A 17,119-nucleotide genomic window follows, 5' to 3' on the forward strand; every position below is an offset into this window, starting at 1 on the left:
ACTAAAAGTCCCAAAGTGTAATAATTTAATTTCAAAATTTGTCTATCTACTGCAATAAACACAGGTTCCTAGAAAGGACAGATGGATTTAAGTGATTAAAAATGTTTCTACCACCAATGTGTCAACTTTGAGAATGTATGGTCCAGAATTAATTTGACGTTTTGATGAGATATTACAAAATACATGCTCTCTCAAAGCTAAATGCAAGAAAAAGGTTAAAAAATCCTATAAAATCCTATAAAAATTGGTCTGATCTAAATCCCAATCAAAATATGAAATGCATCACTGCTGTATGTCATTAAAATGTATTATACCTATTGAGTAAGAAACAAAATTTTACCCAAAGGGAGACAGAGACTTTTTTCACTTAAGTAGAATATTATCACTGAAAATAGCCAAGCAGTTTAAAATGTTAATCGAAAACTGATCTATGTGCTTCTTTTGGGTAAATGCCAGGTGTCTTCCCTCTAGGGCTCAAGAGTTAGATGAAAGAATAAAAATATGGCTTTGGGGGCTTCCCTGGTGGCGCAGTGGTTGAGAATCCGCCTGCTGATGCAGGGGACACAGGTTCGTGCCCCGGTCCGGGAAGATCCCACATGCCGCGGAGCAGCTGGGCCCGTGAGCCATGGCCGCTGAGCCTGTGCTCCGCAACGGGAGAGGCCACAACAGTGAGAGGCCCGCATAACGCAAAAAAAAAAAAAAAAAAAAAAGGGCTTTGGGTGAAGATCACTCAATTCTTCATAAGGTTTACAAAAATATCATTTATAAGGTTCTTCCTTCTATATATAATTTAATAAACAATGGTGAATAAACAGTAACTGTGATAGATATAATGATCACCAGCAGAATCTCTATTAATAAACTTGGGAAAAATCCTAAATTTGTTTTCATGACTATTTAAAATACTGTACACACATATGTCTCATTAGGTGTCATAGAAATTTTTGAAATATTGAAGAAGATAACTTTAAAAATCAGTTGTAAACTTACTAAAGATTTTTTTTTTAATATTTTAATCATATTGCCAGAGGAGCTAGAACGGTGCACAGAACAACATGGTTCTCTCCTTTTCTCTTTATCCACATCAAGGGAAGGTGGCTATGGGATAATAAAGGTTAAACAATGGAACCCGCTGGAGGCAACAGAGGCTTTCTAAAATTGGAACAATGGCCAGCAACGAAGAAGAAGTCCATGTGTCATTATGCTGACATTTGCAGGCAGCAGGGATGCAGACCTCGGTCTAGGGTTGCTCTTGCCAAACACTGCTGACAAAGAGTGCAATACAATGAATAGAAAGGTACAGAGGGGTTTGCTGTGCTTGTTCGAGTTTTGTGTGTACTTTTTGTACTGTAAGTTAAAGCAGAATGCTTGAGTAACCATTTTTTCAAAAAAGGAAAAAGTCGGGGTGGGCAGGAATACTTTGCAGGCGAAAAGTAAAGTTCATTCACTGGTCTTAAAACCAGAAATGGTTCTAAAATTGTGCCTATTTCCAAAAGCTGAAACTACCCTCCAAGGACCAAACTTGGCACCAGGAAGAACAATGGCACTTTCAAAAGAAGTATTCTTAAAACATTTTGAGCAACAGCTCAGGAAAACATATCGCTTTAAAATGATAACTTGGAAGGGAATGATATATTTGGATGTATTAGTTCTGGATGTTAGCTAACAAACTGGGTTTTATTACAATTTTTCAGACATAGTGTATATTCATTTTATCTCCTTCAACAAAAATCAGTTTGCAGCTCATCAGTTCAAGCCAGAAACAGGAATTAGTATAAATTAGTAGGAATTTGTATAAATTTCTGTAATATCCCAACGAATCTATATGACAGTACTATTCTAATGGTCACTGAATAAGTATCAGTGGATGAATTCCATATATTCAAATATGATCACATTAGCAAGCATGTTAATAAGATATGGGCAAAGAGAATCTCTTGTTTTGAGGAAATCCAAATGTCAAAAAGTTTTGTTTTTGAAACAAGTTATCCAAAAGTTTTTATCTTAGCTTTCGTTTCCAGTGTTATGGATGCAGTGGTGATTTAAAGCAGGTTAGCTGTTGAGGATCACAGTTCAGAGAACCATACTACATTCTTCGATGACACATTCTGATCCCTGTACTCTTATGAAGGCCAATTCCTGTTCCATCTTAACTACTGAAAGTGTCCAAATTATTTTTTATGCTAGAATTTCACTGTATAAATTATTTCTGAAAATAAATGGGCCATCAGTGGGGGCTTCAAGCTCATGACTGAAGAAGAATAAGAAAAAGATATTTATACATTAATTCTATTCTAAGGCAGCAAACTTTAAAGGCAAGTCAGGGATATCCTTTTTACCCTAGACTCTAGCACAGTCCTCGGCATACAATGGGTGCTTTGTGAGTTTACATGTGCACCACAAAGTAAATTTTGAACTTCTCAAGGTTTTGCAAAAGCCCACTGCCATTCAGAATGTTTAAAATAAGCAATCTTATTATTATAAGACTATAATTAGCTATTTTTATTATAGCTAAGTCTTTAACACTAAGCCATGGAAAGCCCGATAAGATGCCATATATTTATTCAAACTGACCTTTCTTGATAAAAGGCATTATTTCTTAAGTCTTCCCTTAAATATTACTTATCTACCCTGGCATTTTAGAAACAGAGGAGTTGTAATTACAGTGTGATTCCAACCATCTAACTCCTGACATGAAAAAAAAGTTTAGGTTTAGTGTCAATATTTCATGGGAAAGAAAATTCCTAGGACTCTCAACTCTGGTCACTAACTTCATACCTCTCTTTGCAAGCTTTAAACACGGTACAGCAGAAAAAGCATGGGATTTGGAGTCTGGGTTCTAGTCCAGCTGTGCCACTTACCAGATATGTGACTTGGGGCAAGTTCAGTTTCCTCATCTGTAAAATGGGGATACATGATCTCATTTAATACTCACAATAAACCCTATAATGTATGTCAAAGTGTCTAGCACAGTGCCTGGCACATGGTAGGCTTTCATCAAATGTTAGTTCCCTTCCTCTTCCCTTCCTTAAGTTCTGAAAGACAATGTTCCAAATTATGCTTATACTGTATAATTAAAAGACATATAACAACCATATTTTCCCCTGGAGTTTCCCGTCTAACAAACCTAGGTAATAGAATGACTGAAACGTATGGCTCTTATTCCTTATTTTGTTTAAAAAATATGCCCCTTAAAAAACTTTTAAAATTTCTACTATATTTTATTATATCCCTTTAGAGAATAAATCATTAAAAGATAATATAAAATGTCCTTTTTAATGTGCATAATCACCTAAAAGAGAACCTCGAAGATGGAGGATCACAAAGAAACACGATACAATCTCATCAGACTGGTAATAAGAAAACTGAAAACCTCACAAGTAAAAGGTGTTTGTTTCTTTCTAACCAAGAAAGAAACAAGAAACTCAGCCAAATGCCTATCTTGATAGCTTCCAAAGTGAAACAGTTTATCAACACCCCAAATGATGGTGATATTACTTGCTTATTGGTTTATTGAGATCTCTGAGCACATCAGCTGAATAGAAACATTTTTCTATGTGCAGCTCCTCCCTTCATATGTCATTTTGCTCTGCGTCACTAATCCCAAACACACTGAAGTAACACGCAATGGAGGTGACTTAGGAGCCGTACTTGTTAGCAGGGGCTTCTTTCCCTGGCTCCAGCGAACCAAGGACATCTTCACTTTTCCTTTTGATCCTCTCCTCCCCACCACCACACCAGTACTCAAAATGCCCAAATCAGGCTTGTCCTCGCCTGGTGTCTCACACTGTCAAAAACTTTCCCTCCTCCATTCCTCCACTTTTTCCAGGAAAATGAAATCCTATATAAGTGTAACTAAGTACTGATCATTTTCAAATTTGCTACAATTACTATAACAGACAGACCATGTGGAATTAAGCCAGTACTATTTTTTATTTTAAGTTACACATATAAGGGACCTTCCTGAGTTGTTTATTAAGTGAAACTCTTAAAGTGACAAAAAAAGTCTATGTAAAAAGATGAAATTATGAATATTGAAATTTAAGGTTCTCTATAATAGCAAATATATGCTCTATTGTCCTATGAGAGTAATAATAAATATTCTAGAAAAAATCCATTTTGACTACTTAACATGATGCTAACTTCATTTTGCATTTTTTATAAGCAGTGTGTAGTATGCTATTATAACTCATCTAACCGTAGCATTAATTTACCAATGTCAGGTGGATTTTGAGCAGCAATGTAATATGGTGTGAACAGAACCAGACAGGGAGTCTGAAAACCCAAACGGGTTCACCACTTGCTAGCTTTGTGAGCTAGGAGAGCCTTTACCCACTCCGATCCGATCCCTGTTCAGTTACATGCAAATGAGTGTAACAATATCTGCGCTAAGTGCCTCAGTGAGAATGCATGGAAAGTGCTTCTCCTCTCCGGTATTTAAACATGGTTTCTTCAGAGGCTTGCCCTGATCCTTTAACCCATATCACTGCTTCCTGTGGGTCTCTCGTGATCTGACAGCTTCTTGGATAGCACTCACCCCATAAGTGATTTTTTTAATTTTAAAGTTTATGTAAATGCAAAGCATCATCATAATTATTTTATTAGGCAACGTATTCATATAGGCATATAAAACTGGACAAAGTGAAACAATTATCCTAAACTATATTTCATTAAAAATTTTTCAGGAACAGTGAGGAAATAACACAGAGGCAATTTCAGTATACCTTCCACACAGGTTTGGAGTTTTATGGAAACTTAAGGTAGATGAGTGACTTCTTGTTTTCATTTCTAACATGATTATAACTTGCTTCGCTACCAACTTCAAGAAGCTGTTATAACTTGATCCAAAACATTCCTTTACGTGAGAATTTCCAAATAAAAACCTTTTCCAGCAGCCTCTTTTCACAAAGGTAAAACGCATCCTTATTCACTAAGATACTGTTTTCCAAATTTGAATAAGTTGTAATATTTGTTTTTTAACAATTCAGAAATCCAGGCTGAATACAATTCATCAGAGTTTTTTAGACTTGGAGACTAAAGGGTATGGAATTAGGCTCCTAAACATAATCAGCTTATGAACAAAGCCAAGAACTATTTCTAATAAAACTTTAAACTATACCCAACAGAATCAATAATATAATTCTATAAACCAAAGATATTCACTTTCACATTCGATTCTATGATCCTGTAAGCAAATGCTCCTAAAACCTTTACCAGGCCAGTCATTATTTTGGAGCCTGAGTTTGGTCCAGATCAGCTTTTCAAACTATAAGTTGTAGACCATGAGTAATTCAGTAATTAATTTCATGGGTCAAGAATAGCATTAAAAAAAGAATGGAAAAGACAAGTATGCGTACATCACAGAGAGTAAGGATAAGCACTATTTTTGAAACTTGTTTTATATAAATGTACTTGTTTTATATAAATACACACACACACACACACACACACACACAAGGTCTATGGCATCATGCTGTAAAATGTGGGTCATAGTCAAAAAGTTTGCAAGTCAAATATCTAGCTCGGTCCACTTGGTTGCAATCCACACGGGGAGGGGGCGGAACTGGGACTCCAAAGGTGGGCCCCAAAGCTGCTCTACTACACCTTGAAAAGGCCCCTTAAATCCTGTGCTCTTTGGGCTCCTCGAAAAAGCAAATAAAATATGCTTTTCATTTTCAAATAGCATTTTCAATAGAACTGATTCTGTGAGAACTGACCAGATTTCCAAAAATAATGATTTCCAAAGGCACAAAGAGGTCTTGCGAAAAAAGTGACATTTAAAAAATTTCAGCATTCTGAAAAATTTAAACTAGAATGGGTAAATCATGTATAAGCATTATGGGTAAAACTGTGAAAAAAAATATTTTCAAGGATAGTGGTATGTTCACTCTGTAAACATAAACGCATAAAAATGTTCATTTATTTTCAAGCAATGGTTAAACATTTATGTAAATTTTTACTTTAAAATTTAATATTTAAATATATTCTGGGTATTCTCAAATCATTTATTTTTTGTTATAATTCTCTCTCATGTTTGGACATGAAAATTGGAATTAAAGGCTTAGTAAAGAAAGATATAAGGGTGGGAGGGAGGGAGACACAAGAGGGAAGAGATATGGGGACATATATATATGTATAACTAATTCACTTTGCTATAAAGCAGAAACTAACACACCATTGTACAGCAATTATACTCCAATAAAGATGTTTAAAAAAAATAAAAAAGATATAAACCAACTAATAATTTTTAGAAAATACATGTATGCATAAAAATGCCTTTTGGTTCTAAGAATCATATGACATGCAGTATCTGAGATTATTTTAAGTCCATCTATATCTTACAATAAATCTGTTATGTGAGGGCTTCTGCATTCTATAGCCCCTCTAAAACCTCACGAAAACTTCTTTGAGAAAAACAATTTAACACAGGCTTTACTTGCTCAAGACAATGGAATGTTCCCATCCGGAAGAGAGCCGAGACCCACTAAGTGAAGAGATAAGGTGTGGTGAAGCTGTTTACAGTCACCCACTCTTCAGGAATTCAACTGCGAGCTTAGCACCAGGCTGGCACTCAACTGCCGGTAACTAAGTCACCAGCATTACCTGTAACTGAGGGCACCACCCCCGGGAAGAACTGCAGGTGGGGCGGGTGGGTGCGGGTCGGCACTGAAAGATGCGCACTCCCCGGACCCGGCGCTAGCGGGCACTCCGGCCCCGCCAGGCGCCTGCGCAGGCCGCTCGGCCCCGCCAGGCACACACTTACCTCGAGCGGAACGTTAAGGAGAGGCTCACGGGACCTGCTAGGGGTCTACGGGCGCCGGCGGAGAGGGTGGCAGCCCCCACCTGCGTGCGGCCGGGTGGAAAGAACTGAGTCAATCACAGCGTGACTCGGGCTGACGTCCGCGTGCTGCCTGCCTGCAGTTTAACTTTCCACTGCCCGCCGCACCGATTCCAGGAAATGTAATGACGTCGGCCCTTTGAACCCGGTTAGCTGAGAAGCAGACCATTTTAAACAGGACGGAAGGAACGGCAGGCTCACAAACACCCCTGACGCGCTGTGTTTCCTATTCTGTCTTGCAGCTACATTTGAACACAGCAAGAAAATCGGAAGCTGACTTTTTTTTTTTTTTTTTACAACTTGAACAAAATGTGTTTGACTTGCAGCTGCACTGGATCTGCAACAGGTTGCAGATGAATCAACAGCTTATTTTAGTAGAGCAAATGGAGACGGGGGGGAGGGAGAGAGAGAGAGGGGGAGGGAGGGAGGGAGGGAGGGAGGGGGAGAGAGAGAGAGAGAGAGAGAGAAAGGGGAAGCAGCACAGTACTGAGCAAAGAAGCGGTTACACTCAGATGCCTTCACAGAGTGCCGAGTATATTCGGTTACAGATTAGAAGGAACATCTTACTCCTCAGCTACTAGAAAGTTAATACTTTTTGAAACACTCAGAGGTTCCTAAATAATTTTTCTAAACTTCAAAAACAATCTTGCGGAATTTCAATCCCTTTAAAATTCTTACCTGTTTCGTCTCCAGTTACAGCCATGATGGGCTTCTGCATACAGAACTGTCTTGCTTCCCCTATCACAGGACCACATAAAGTGTTCCAAACCAGCAAGCATGTGCAGGGTAAGTAGGAGTACTGACATCACAGTGACCTCACTAGCTATCACTGCCATCAATTTGCTTTGTCACAGACGAGCTCACTGAAACCAAACCCTATAAAAACCCTTCCTGTAATAAATCATCTCAATGTTCTTGTTTCTTATTTTTACATAAAAATCGAGTTGGGCTCTGGCAAAAAATACATCTCATTAGCATTAAAAGTTACATGGCTATTTCTTATGGGGCTACTTTTAAATTATTGTTCTGTCCAAGGTTTCTAAGTAACCAAAGTAGGCATATAGCTTATATATTTTTCGTAACTCATAGGAGAAAAAACACAGATTTAAAAACAACAACTGACAATCAACCCAGAAAAACGCTGTGAAACACACAGAAGTGTATTTCAGACACTTCTAAATTCACCAAGAAATACCCAGCCACCTTAGTTTACTTGACACATTTTTATTTGCTACAATGACATAAAATCCAGCTGTTTATAAGATGACATAGAATTTGCTAATTTCACTTGAAGGGCATACATACTGAAATTTTTAAAATTCACTGTGCCAAAAGCAGTAAGTATTATATAGCATTCCTCCATAAACATTATGGAACCACATGAATTTGCTGATATTTAACATTTGGGGGCCACAAAAACAGTAATTTCATGTGGCTCAATCTAATGCACTATTTTGCTCAATTAAAATCCTTTGAAAGAATTTTGTGATTTAAAAAAATTCATAAATAAATCACAGTTAGTATTCATAAAATTTAAAAAATATATCCAGTTTCATTTGGATCACTTAATGAAGGTTCAGCACATGAAGAGCTGGATCACTATTGGAAATTTAACAATTACAAAGTTAGGCCAAAGAGTGGCACATGTTCAACAGTAAAACAGACCACAGCCCAGGGGAAAAAATGATCTGCATCTCTACTGCACAAAAAGAAGTGACATGTCACTGATCTTGTATCTTGATCAATGGGTTTACAAAGCCCATTCCCTGTATGATTAGGATCCAAACCATTCTTATGTCAGTGAAAGGGCATTCCACCACATTCTTGCCTTATTCAATGAAGTACCTCTAGTAAGGCAGGGACTTCACATTCAGAGGCTTAGGAGGCGAAACATGAGGGAGGATCCATGTTTACAGTAATTCTCCAGGGCACATAAACTGAAGACATCCTGGCTAAGTAAAAAAGTCTGGGGACCAATGGAGAGTCCATGAAGGATTCTTTTCCATCCCAGCCACACCTAAGGGCTTGGTTCCAAGACTACTAGTCAACTTTATTTCAAATTTGAGAAAGTTCAAATTGATTTTAATCTCAACATTTCTTTACGGACTTCCCTGGTGGCACAGTGGTTAAGAATCCACCTGCCAATGCAGGGGACACGGGTTCAAGCCCTTGTCCAGGAAGATCCCACATGCCGCGGAGCAGCTAAGCCCGTGCACCACAACTACTGAACCTGCGCTCTGGAGCCCACGGGCCACAACTACTGAAGCCCGCATGCTCTAGGGCCTGCATACCACAACTGCTGAGCCCGCATGCTGCAACTACTGAAGCTTGTGTGCCTAGAGCCCATGCTCCACAACAAGAGAAGCCACCGCAATGAGAAGCCCACGCACTGCAACAAAGAGTAGCCCCCGCTCACCGCAACTAAAGAAAGCCTGCGCACAGCAACGAAGACCCAATGCAGCAAAAAACAAATAAATAAAAAAACCACATTTCTTTAAATTGGCTCTTAAGTGCTCAATAACTAATAGTGGTAAAAAAGGGTAAAGGAAGGAAAGGAAGAAGGGGGGTTGGTTGCTTGGCTGACTACTGCTATTGGTACGGTTTTAATAAATCCCCTGGACCAGATAAACTCGGTTAATCAACACACAGGAATAGTAACATTTTCACAGAGGGAGTGTATTTCACTGTCATTCACTAAATGGTTATTGAACATTTATCATACGCCAGGGACTGTGCTAGGGACTAAAGATACCTGTCCAAACAGAAGTCACCATGTGGGCAGGACACAGAGAGTCACAATATGGTGGGATACATGCCCTAAGAAGGTACAGGGGTCACACCAGACAGATTTGGAAGGTAGAGGAAGGTTTCCTAAAGAAGTGCTATCCCACATGAAACCTGGATAATGTACATGATTGTGGAGGTGTTCCTGTCAGGGTACAAGGCTCTGCATGAGGCCCCTAGAGTGGAGAGGGGCCATGGCATGTCACAGGAAATGAAAGAAATTCTGCACAAAAGAGGGAGAAGTTGAGGGAGAAGCCTAGTAACCTAGTAACGGATTAAACAGAGGTATGGTCTTTGTTAGGGATTCTGACTTTGTCTAACAAGTAACAGGCATTCACTGAAGGATTTTGAGCAGGAAGCTGACGCAATTACATGCATATGAATTTTAGAAGCCCCACCCCTAAGTGTAGAAGTGAGCACACAGTGGGGAAAGGGAAATGCTGGAGGCAGAGACTTTGTTTTTAAGAAATGCTAGTAGCTCCCAGAATCATTGGGAGGCATCAACAAAGGGAGCCTAGCTAAACTTTCAGAAGCAACTCCCAAAAAACCAGGCCAAAAAGGGAGCTGCTGTCTCTGGCATGATTAGGAAAATCAGGATGCTGTTCTACAGCTACCAGCTTCCAGGCAGCCACCTGGCAGGGACTAGGGATCATGGTAACACAGGTCAGAGGGCATGGCAGCCGGAACGAGGACTATGACGGTAGGGGTGGAGAGGACTGAAGAGACGTGTGCTACAGGAAGAAGAATGGATGGAGAAGGGGTGGGAGAGTGATGGGTGACACCCAGGTTTCTGCATGAAGCAACAGGATGGAGAGTTACTGAAATAGGGTAACAAAAGGAGAACTGGGGTGGGAAAAATGGATGTGGGGTTTTGGACTTCAGGCGTTGGAGATGTGTGCCATGGGCAGGGATGAGGTCATCCAGGGAGGGCAATCAAGTCAGGTGGAAGAGGGCGCGGGATGCAGCCCGAGTACCACCACCAGCACCTACAAGCTGGGCAGAGGCGACTGGAAGAAGGGGTACAAGCATCCAGGAAGTGAAGGAAGCAGAGGTCGGTAGTGCTAAATGCTGTGGAGGGATCAATCAAGATGAGGGCAGAGACTCACAGAAAAACTGCTGTGACCTTTCAAGGAGATGACAGGGTGGAAGGTGGACAGAGTAAGAAAGAACACTCGTGGACCCCCCTATGTTTAACAAAAAACTAGAACCCCTGGCCACCATTATTTTTAAGATGGAGAAGGTGAAGAGAAAAGAAAAGGAAAAGAAAAGGCAAGGAGAAAGAACAAGAGGAATAAAGATTGGAAAGGAAAAAAGAAACATCTTACTTGTATTTGATACAAACATTCATGTAGTATCACAGGGAGATTCACCAAGATTCAGCATATTATTAGAAGTAATCAGAGTTCAGAAAGGTTCATAGATAAAAGGTAAACTTAAAGAGATCAATATTTCTCTATACCAGGAACAACCAGAAAATGTAACAGAAAGCTACCACTCATAATAGCAAAACAAACAAACAAACAAAAAACCCAAAAAAGCAAAACCCTAATGGGTTAAACATTTAAAAACTAACTGAACAAAAAGTATGGAGAAAATTTCAAACTGTTAAAAGAAGTTAAGATCTGGATAAGTGAAGACATTCTGTGCTCTGTTGGTGGGAATGTAAATTGGTGCAGCCACTATGGAAAACACTATGGAGGGTCCTCAAAATTAAAAATAGAACTACCATATGATCCGGCAATCCCACTTCCGGGTATTTATCTGAAGAAAATAAAAACACCAATTCAAAAAGATATCTACACCTCCACGTTCACTGCAGCAATATTTACAATAGCCAAAACGTGGAAACAATCTAAGCGTGTCTATCGACAGATGAATGGATAAAGATGTGGTGTATATATTATACAATGCAATTTTAATCGGCTATAAAAAAGAAGGAAATTCTGCCGCATGTGACAACATAGATGGACCCTGAGAGCAGCATTATGTTAAATGAAATCTGTCAGAGAAAGACAAATACTGTATGATATCACTTATATGTGGAATATAAACAAACAAACAAACAAAAAAATCCCAAACTCATAGACACAGAGAACAGATTGGTGGTTGCCAAAGGTTGGGAATGAGGGGTGAGCAAAAAGGGTGAAAGGGGTGTCAAAAGGTACAAACTGCCAGATATAAAATAAATAAGTCCCAGGGATGTAATAATGTATAGCATGGCGACCACAGTAAACAATACTGTGTTGCATATTTGAAAGGTGCTAAGAGTAAATCTTTTTTTTTTTTTTTTTTTTTTTTGCGGTACGCGGGCCTCTCACTGTTGTGGCCTCTCCTGTTGCGGAGCACAGGCTCCGGACACACAGGCTCAGCGGCCATGGCTCACGGGCCCAGCCGCTCCGCAGCATGTGGGATCTTCCCAGACCTGGGTGCGAACCCGCGTCCCCTGCATTGGCAGGCGGACTCCCAACCACTTAGCCACCAGGGAAGCCCCAAGAGTAAATCTTAAAAGTCCTCATCATAAGAAAAAAAAATTTGTAACTATATATGGTTAAGGATGTTAACTAGACTTATTGTGGTGATCACTTATTGTGACTATACAAATGTCAAGTCATTATGTTGTACACCTGAAACTAATAAAACGTTATGTGTCAATTACACCACAATGAAAAAAGACTTCAGTTCTCCCTAAATTAACGTATAAATTCAATGTAATTTCATCATTGGTTTTATTATTATATTACGTTATTATTATTTGGGAACTCAAACTTGTTCCAAATGCATATGAGAGAACAACAGTTCACAAAAGCTAAAACAGCGCTAAAAAAAAGTTAAAAAGACAAAAAAGGGGCACTTGTTCTGTGACAACAAAACTAGAGTGGTGCTGGCACGCAGAACAGAGAATGCTGAGACAGATCGGGGCTGCACGAGGCCTACTTACTGCACAGTTAATAATGCCCATAAGTCAGCGGGGAAAGGACAAACCGTTAGCAGGGAAAACTGGCGCCATACGCGGGGAAACAATAAAAATGGGTTCCCACTCGACACTATACACAGAGGTGGACCGCAGGTAGATTAAGGACATAATGTGAGAGGTAACACCGTAAAGCTAACAGAATCAATGCAGAAAAATATCTTTGTTACTTAGGGAAGAAAAAGAGTTCTTAAAACCCTCAAAGTATAAAACTTATGTATGTATTAACGATGCAAAACACAAAACATTTTAAAAAACTCTCCTTCTTAAAGTATCAGTAGTTTTTAGTAGATTTTCCATATAAAAAAAAATAAAATTGGAAGAAATGAGCATTCTTTATGATTTTTCACAAAAGATGTATTTCATATTTAGACATATAGGGTTCATGAGTACTGGGGAAAAAGAATGGGTACTTTAAATTTATATTTAAAAGAAAACATTAAAGCACTGGGTAAGTACTATGGATTTTTTTTTTTTACTCCATAAATGTCACCACTTTGGCTCTTCATACACTTTTATTATAGTCCATATAATACCTAAGAGTAAAGCTCCCCAAATACCTAAGAGTAAAGCTAATTATCAAGAGATTCATCAATTATAATCTGCTTTTTTCTATACTTGCAAGACTTTCAAACTAAAAGAACTGATATTACTTCCTTTGAAATTAGTGCAAATAGACCAAGGGGAATAGAATTAAACTAAAACACAGGATTTTTGAAAGTTGTATTGAACACATTATAGTTATTTGAGCACAACTGAATGAAATTAAAATAATGTATAATTCAATTTTAACTGAAATCTTAGGTTACCCTAAAAACTTAGGGCTACATCCCAACTGCTTTATTTCACTACTCAGCTTTCATTAAGAGGTAGAACAGGTACCTCAGAATTCAAATATACTAAGAATGGTCTAAAGAAAGAACAAAGTCAGCATTTGTTTTGAAATGAGATGTCTAGAAAGCAGACTTGAGTATAACAACTGGGGAAAAACCCAAATTCAGTGCCTCAAGGACTGGATACTTAAATCTTCCTACACTAGGTACTAAAAACATACTCAGTACATTTCTAACCCCCAAATGAAGAATATTTACTTAATTAAAAACTTCATTCATGTTTTCAACTCCTTTTTTCCATTATGCTACTCTGAATTTAACTTTTCTTTAGACCCAATAAAATCTGCTAAAAATTGAAAACTGTATAATTTATTTAACTTATTGTTTAATATACTAAAATATTTCTTCTCCAAGCCTTTTTAAGTCCTCCCTCCCTCCACCGAAAATCTACCTCCTGTATATTTCAGAAAACTATGAAATCATCACTAAATGGAGTGCTATAGTAACCCATGGGTATTCTAAATGTATTAGATGAATGACATATACCTTGAACCACCACCTGGCTGCCTGGGACAAAGAACTGCTGTGTGCCATCTGCTGACTGTGTTGCGTACTGTACAATTGTAGCACCTGGCGGAGGAGCTCCTGAATTTGTCATTGTTAATGCCTGCAGTCCCTGAACACCATCAGATCCTGGGTTAGAAATCTGGATTGCTTCACCTTGGGCTATAGCAACTTAACAGAAAAAGAAAAGAAAAATTAGAGAATTTCAAGATTCATTTTTAATAATCCCATATAGGAAGAATATACTCTGGATCTATTTATTACCAAAGCTTCTCATTCTCAAGTTATCCTTAATTCTCTATGCTGAATTGGTAAGGGGCTCCTCCTTCATGGAGCAACACTCTGAAAAAGCTCAAAATACTTGAAAATATCTTATATTCAGAACTGTTTGAAATACACAGAACTCATGGAGTTGTCCTCCTCTCTGGCATCCATCCAACTAAATTATTTAAGAGGAAGAGTGGAGATCAGACAGGGAGAAAGTCCAGGTTTTGATTTTCTCCAGTCTTTCATATATTTTCAGTTATAGATAAACAACATTCTTCTAACATTTAAGAAATGGTCAGTTAAATTCCATTGAGCATTATGAGTACAATGAATTTATAATTTGTTCAGGTAACTACTTGTCTAATTTATCATCAAAAGAAAGTAGCTTTTAATGAAATATATATATATACAGTATATAGCTTTAAAACATATATTTATTAAAATATACATTTCTATATATTTCTATACTTATTAAAACCTATATATATTTTTAGACTTGAGGTTTTAAAGCTCAAGTCTACAAACTGTAACCTTTGCCATTTTGACTATGTCAGGAGAATCCTGAAATATAAAATGTTAAGTTGGAAAGAACCTTAAAAGGTAACTGTATTGAAAGACTTCGTGCTACATTTACCTCTACCAAGTGTCTTGAACTGTAGCTAATGGCAACAGATATGAGGTAGACTTCCTTTAAATACTGAGACTTGCCAGCCATGTTTAAAAATTAACTTATTAACAGAAAGTTTCAAAAGAATAATTGATCAAATGTTATGTTTTTAAATTTCACTCTAATGGACAAATAAGTACTATTTAAAATATGAGAGTCCTATATATTTTAACATAAAGATGACAACTCCATGATTTAATTTAAACACTAGAGGTTAAGTGGAACAAGGGCTATTCTTTAAAAAAAAATCACATATAAACCAGCTAGTTAGACTTTACAATGAAGATAAAAATGACACATAATCAGAATAATGCAACACCTATAATTCAATGTAAATGTCTTACAGGAATGCTGTAGTAGTGTCTAAAATATAGTCTGAATATTTCTGAGTCATTCCCTAACTTTGTAACGGCATCTAAGCAAAGGTGACAATCTGATCGAATAAAACTATCAGAACTATTGGTAAGATTAACAACCACCACCACAACAAATCTTCAGTTCTAGGGCCAACACAGAAAGATGGGTTAACATTTTAAAAAGATTTCAACACAGAGGCGCTGTCTGGTTTTAGTTTGTTGGCAGGCTGCTATACGATTGACAGAAACTAAAGAATCAGTTACCAAAATGTCAACAGCGCTGTGGTTGAGAAACTCTGAAGTAACCTCACTTTATTTGTCTGGCTCATCTAGAGCATTATATTCCGTACACATTTTAAAAACAAGATTTCACCATGACTCTCCAAAGATTTCAAGCTCTCAGGACTCACCCCTTAATAATAAAAGGGTTTGAAAGAAGTCTGAAAAAGAAGAGATATTGCTTCCTTGGATCTTCATGGCTGGACATGAATGAATTTCATATGTTATCATATATTTGAATGAATATTTTCAGTTGATAGTTTGTTGCCAAAGAAACAGTGCTTTAGAAAGAACAGGCATAGGCAGTGTAACCACAATGCTAAGAAGCACAAAGCCTAGCACACAGCAGGCAGTCAATAAATATGATGAATGAATGGCTATCATTTCAAGACAGAATATATAAAAATGACTTAAGCCATGTGTGAATCCATAAGAGTTAAATGAAGTATTGTTTCAAATTATAATGATAGAACTTAATTTTCCATATTGACAATACAATTACCGAGTTTTTGAACTAGTAAAAAATCTGAGTAATTGCTTCAAAGGATAAGAACCATGAAATAGGTAGATAAAAATCCTTACTTTCTTCTTTTCATACTTCATTCTTTTCATTTTTTTTCATTGTTTCCCCATAGTTCCACCCAAACTTCTTTGCTTTCATACTGTGCAAAGCTGATATACCAAGAATCTGCTCCTCTTATCATTTTATTTTCTGGTCATCATATAATTAGGTGTGGAAAACAAAAGGCAAACACACACACACAGAAGCTGGCTCTAGGGGGAAAATGTTTCTACTGATGAGTCTTGTCGTTTAGCCTAACTTTTTTTATACCAAAGGCACTCTTGATTTTGGCACTATCAAATGACAGTGGACCCTCCCATGTAAAAATGTAGCCTCTCAGTTGACAATATTCCCAACGCGTGAAGATTTCCCAATGCTTCAGGATACGAGAAATAGGCTGTGTGTGTGTGTGTGTGTGTGTGTATTCAAAAGATTTGAGGAGGAAACTTTTTAGGTTACGAAATATTCAAGGATAGCATAATTTTTTTAATAAATACACATCAATATAAATTAACTAGTAGGAAAAACTAAACTGAAATTAACTGAATGAGTTTAGTCATGTCTTGTTTTAGCTAATTATTATTTTTTTTAACTTATGGAACTTTTCTAGCAAACATAAAAGGTGAAAGAATTTTGTGTCATTTATTTTCCCTACCCACTCATTCCAAACCTTTTTCTGTGTCTGGAGTATTTTAAAACAAATCTCAGACATCATATCTGGCAAATCATTTTAAAGTAAAATCACTGGCCCATATCAAGGCCATTAGCAACCACTGAAAATAAAACACCTCTGTATTTCCTACTAATTTTACCTTGGGAACCTAGGTTTTATTAATGCTTTCTTGGACTGATGCATGCAACTGAGGCATAAAAGCTTACACATATGGCCACTTTGTTGTTTGTAATGAAGAGTCCACACAAGTCTATGAATACTGATTAGGATTCAAGCAGAAGTAAAAGTGGTTTATTATTTTAGAGTATATGCACATTTATTTTCC

The 17,119-nt window shown here is 37.6% G+C and overlaps 1 protein-coding gene across 14 annotated transcripts in view; it reads right to left on the minus strand.

Moving 5' to 3' along the window:
• The window catches only part of CREM (cAMP responsive element modulator), a 66,390-nt gene that overhangs the window by 6,343 nt on the left and 42,928 nt on the right, over positions 1–17,119 (minus strand). For 3 of the 14 annotated variants that reach the window (XM_082648523.1, XM_082648522.1, XM_082648534.1), the window contains exons 1-2: positions 7,517–7,582; positions 2,862–2,897 (exon numbers count right to left, since the gene is read on the minus strand). The exons of 3 other annotated variants lie outside the window; for them this stretch is intronic. In XM_082648523.1, coding sequence (XP_082504649.1) covers positions 2,862–2,897; positions 7,517–7,556 — 76 coding nt within the window. In that variant the 5' untranslated portion in view covers positions 7,557–7,582. Of the gene's footprint in view, positions 1–2,861; positions 2,898–7,516; positions 7,597–13,972; positions 14,162–17,119 lie in introns of those variants that run through there. 8 more of the 14 variants (XM_082648528.1, XM_082648527.1, XM_082648521.1 and 5 more) reach the window with 4 other exon arrangements.

Source organism: Grampus griseus (assembly GCF_964374135.1).
Source record: "Grampus griseus genome assembly, chromosome: 2".
Lineage (NCBI taxonomy): Eukaryota > Metazoa > Chordata > Mammalia > Artiodactyla > Delphinidae > Grampus > Grampus griseus.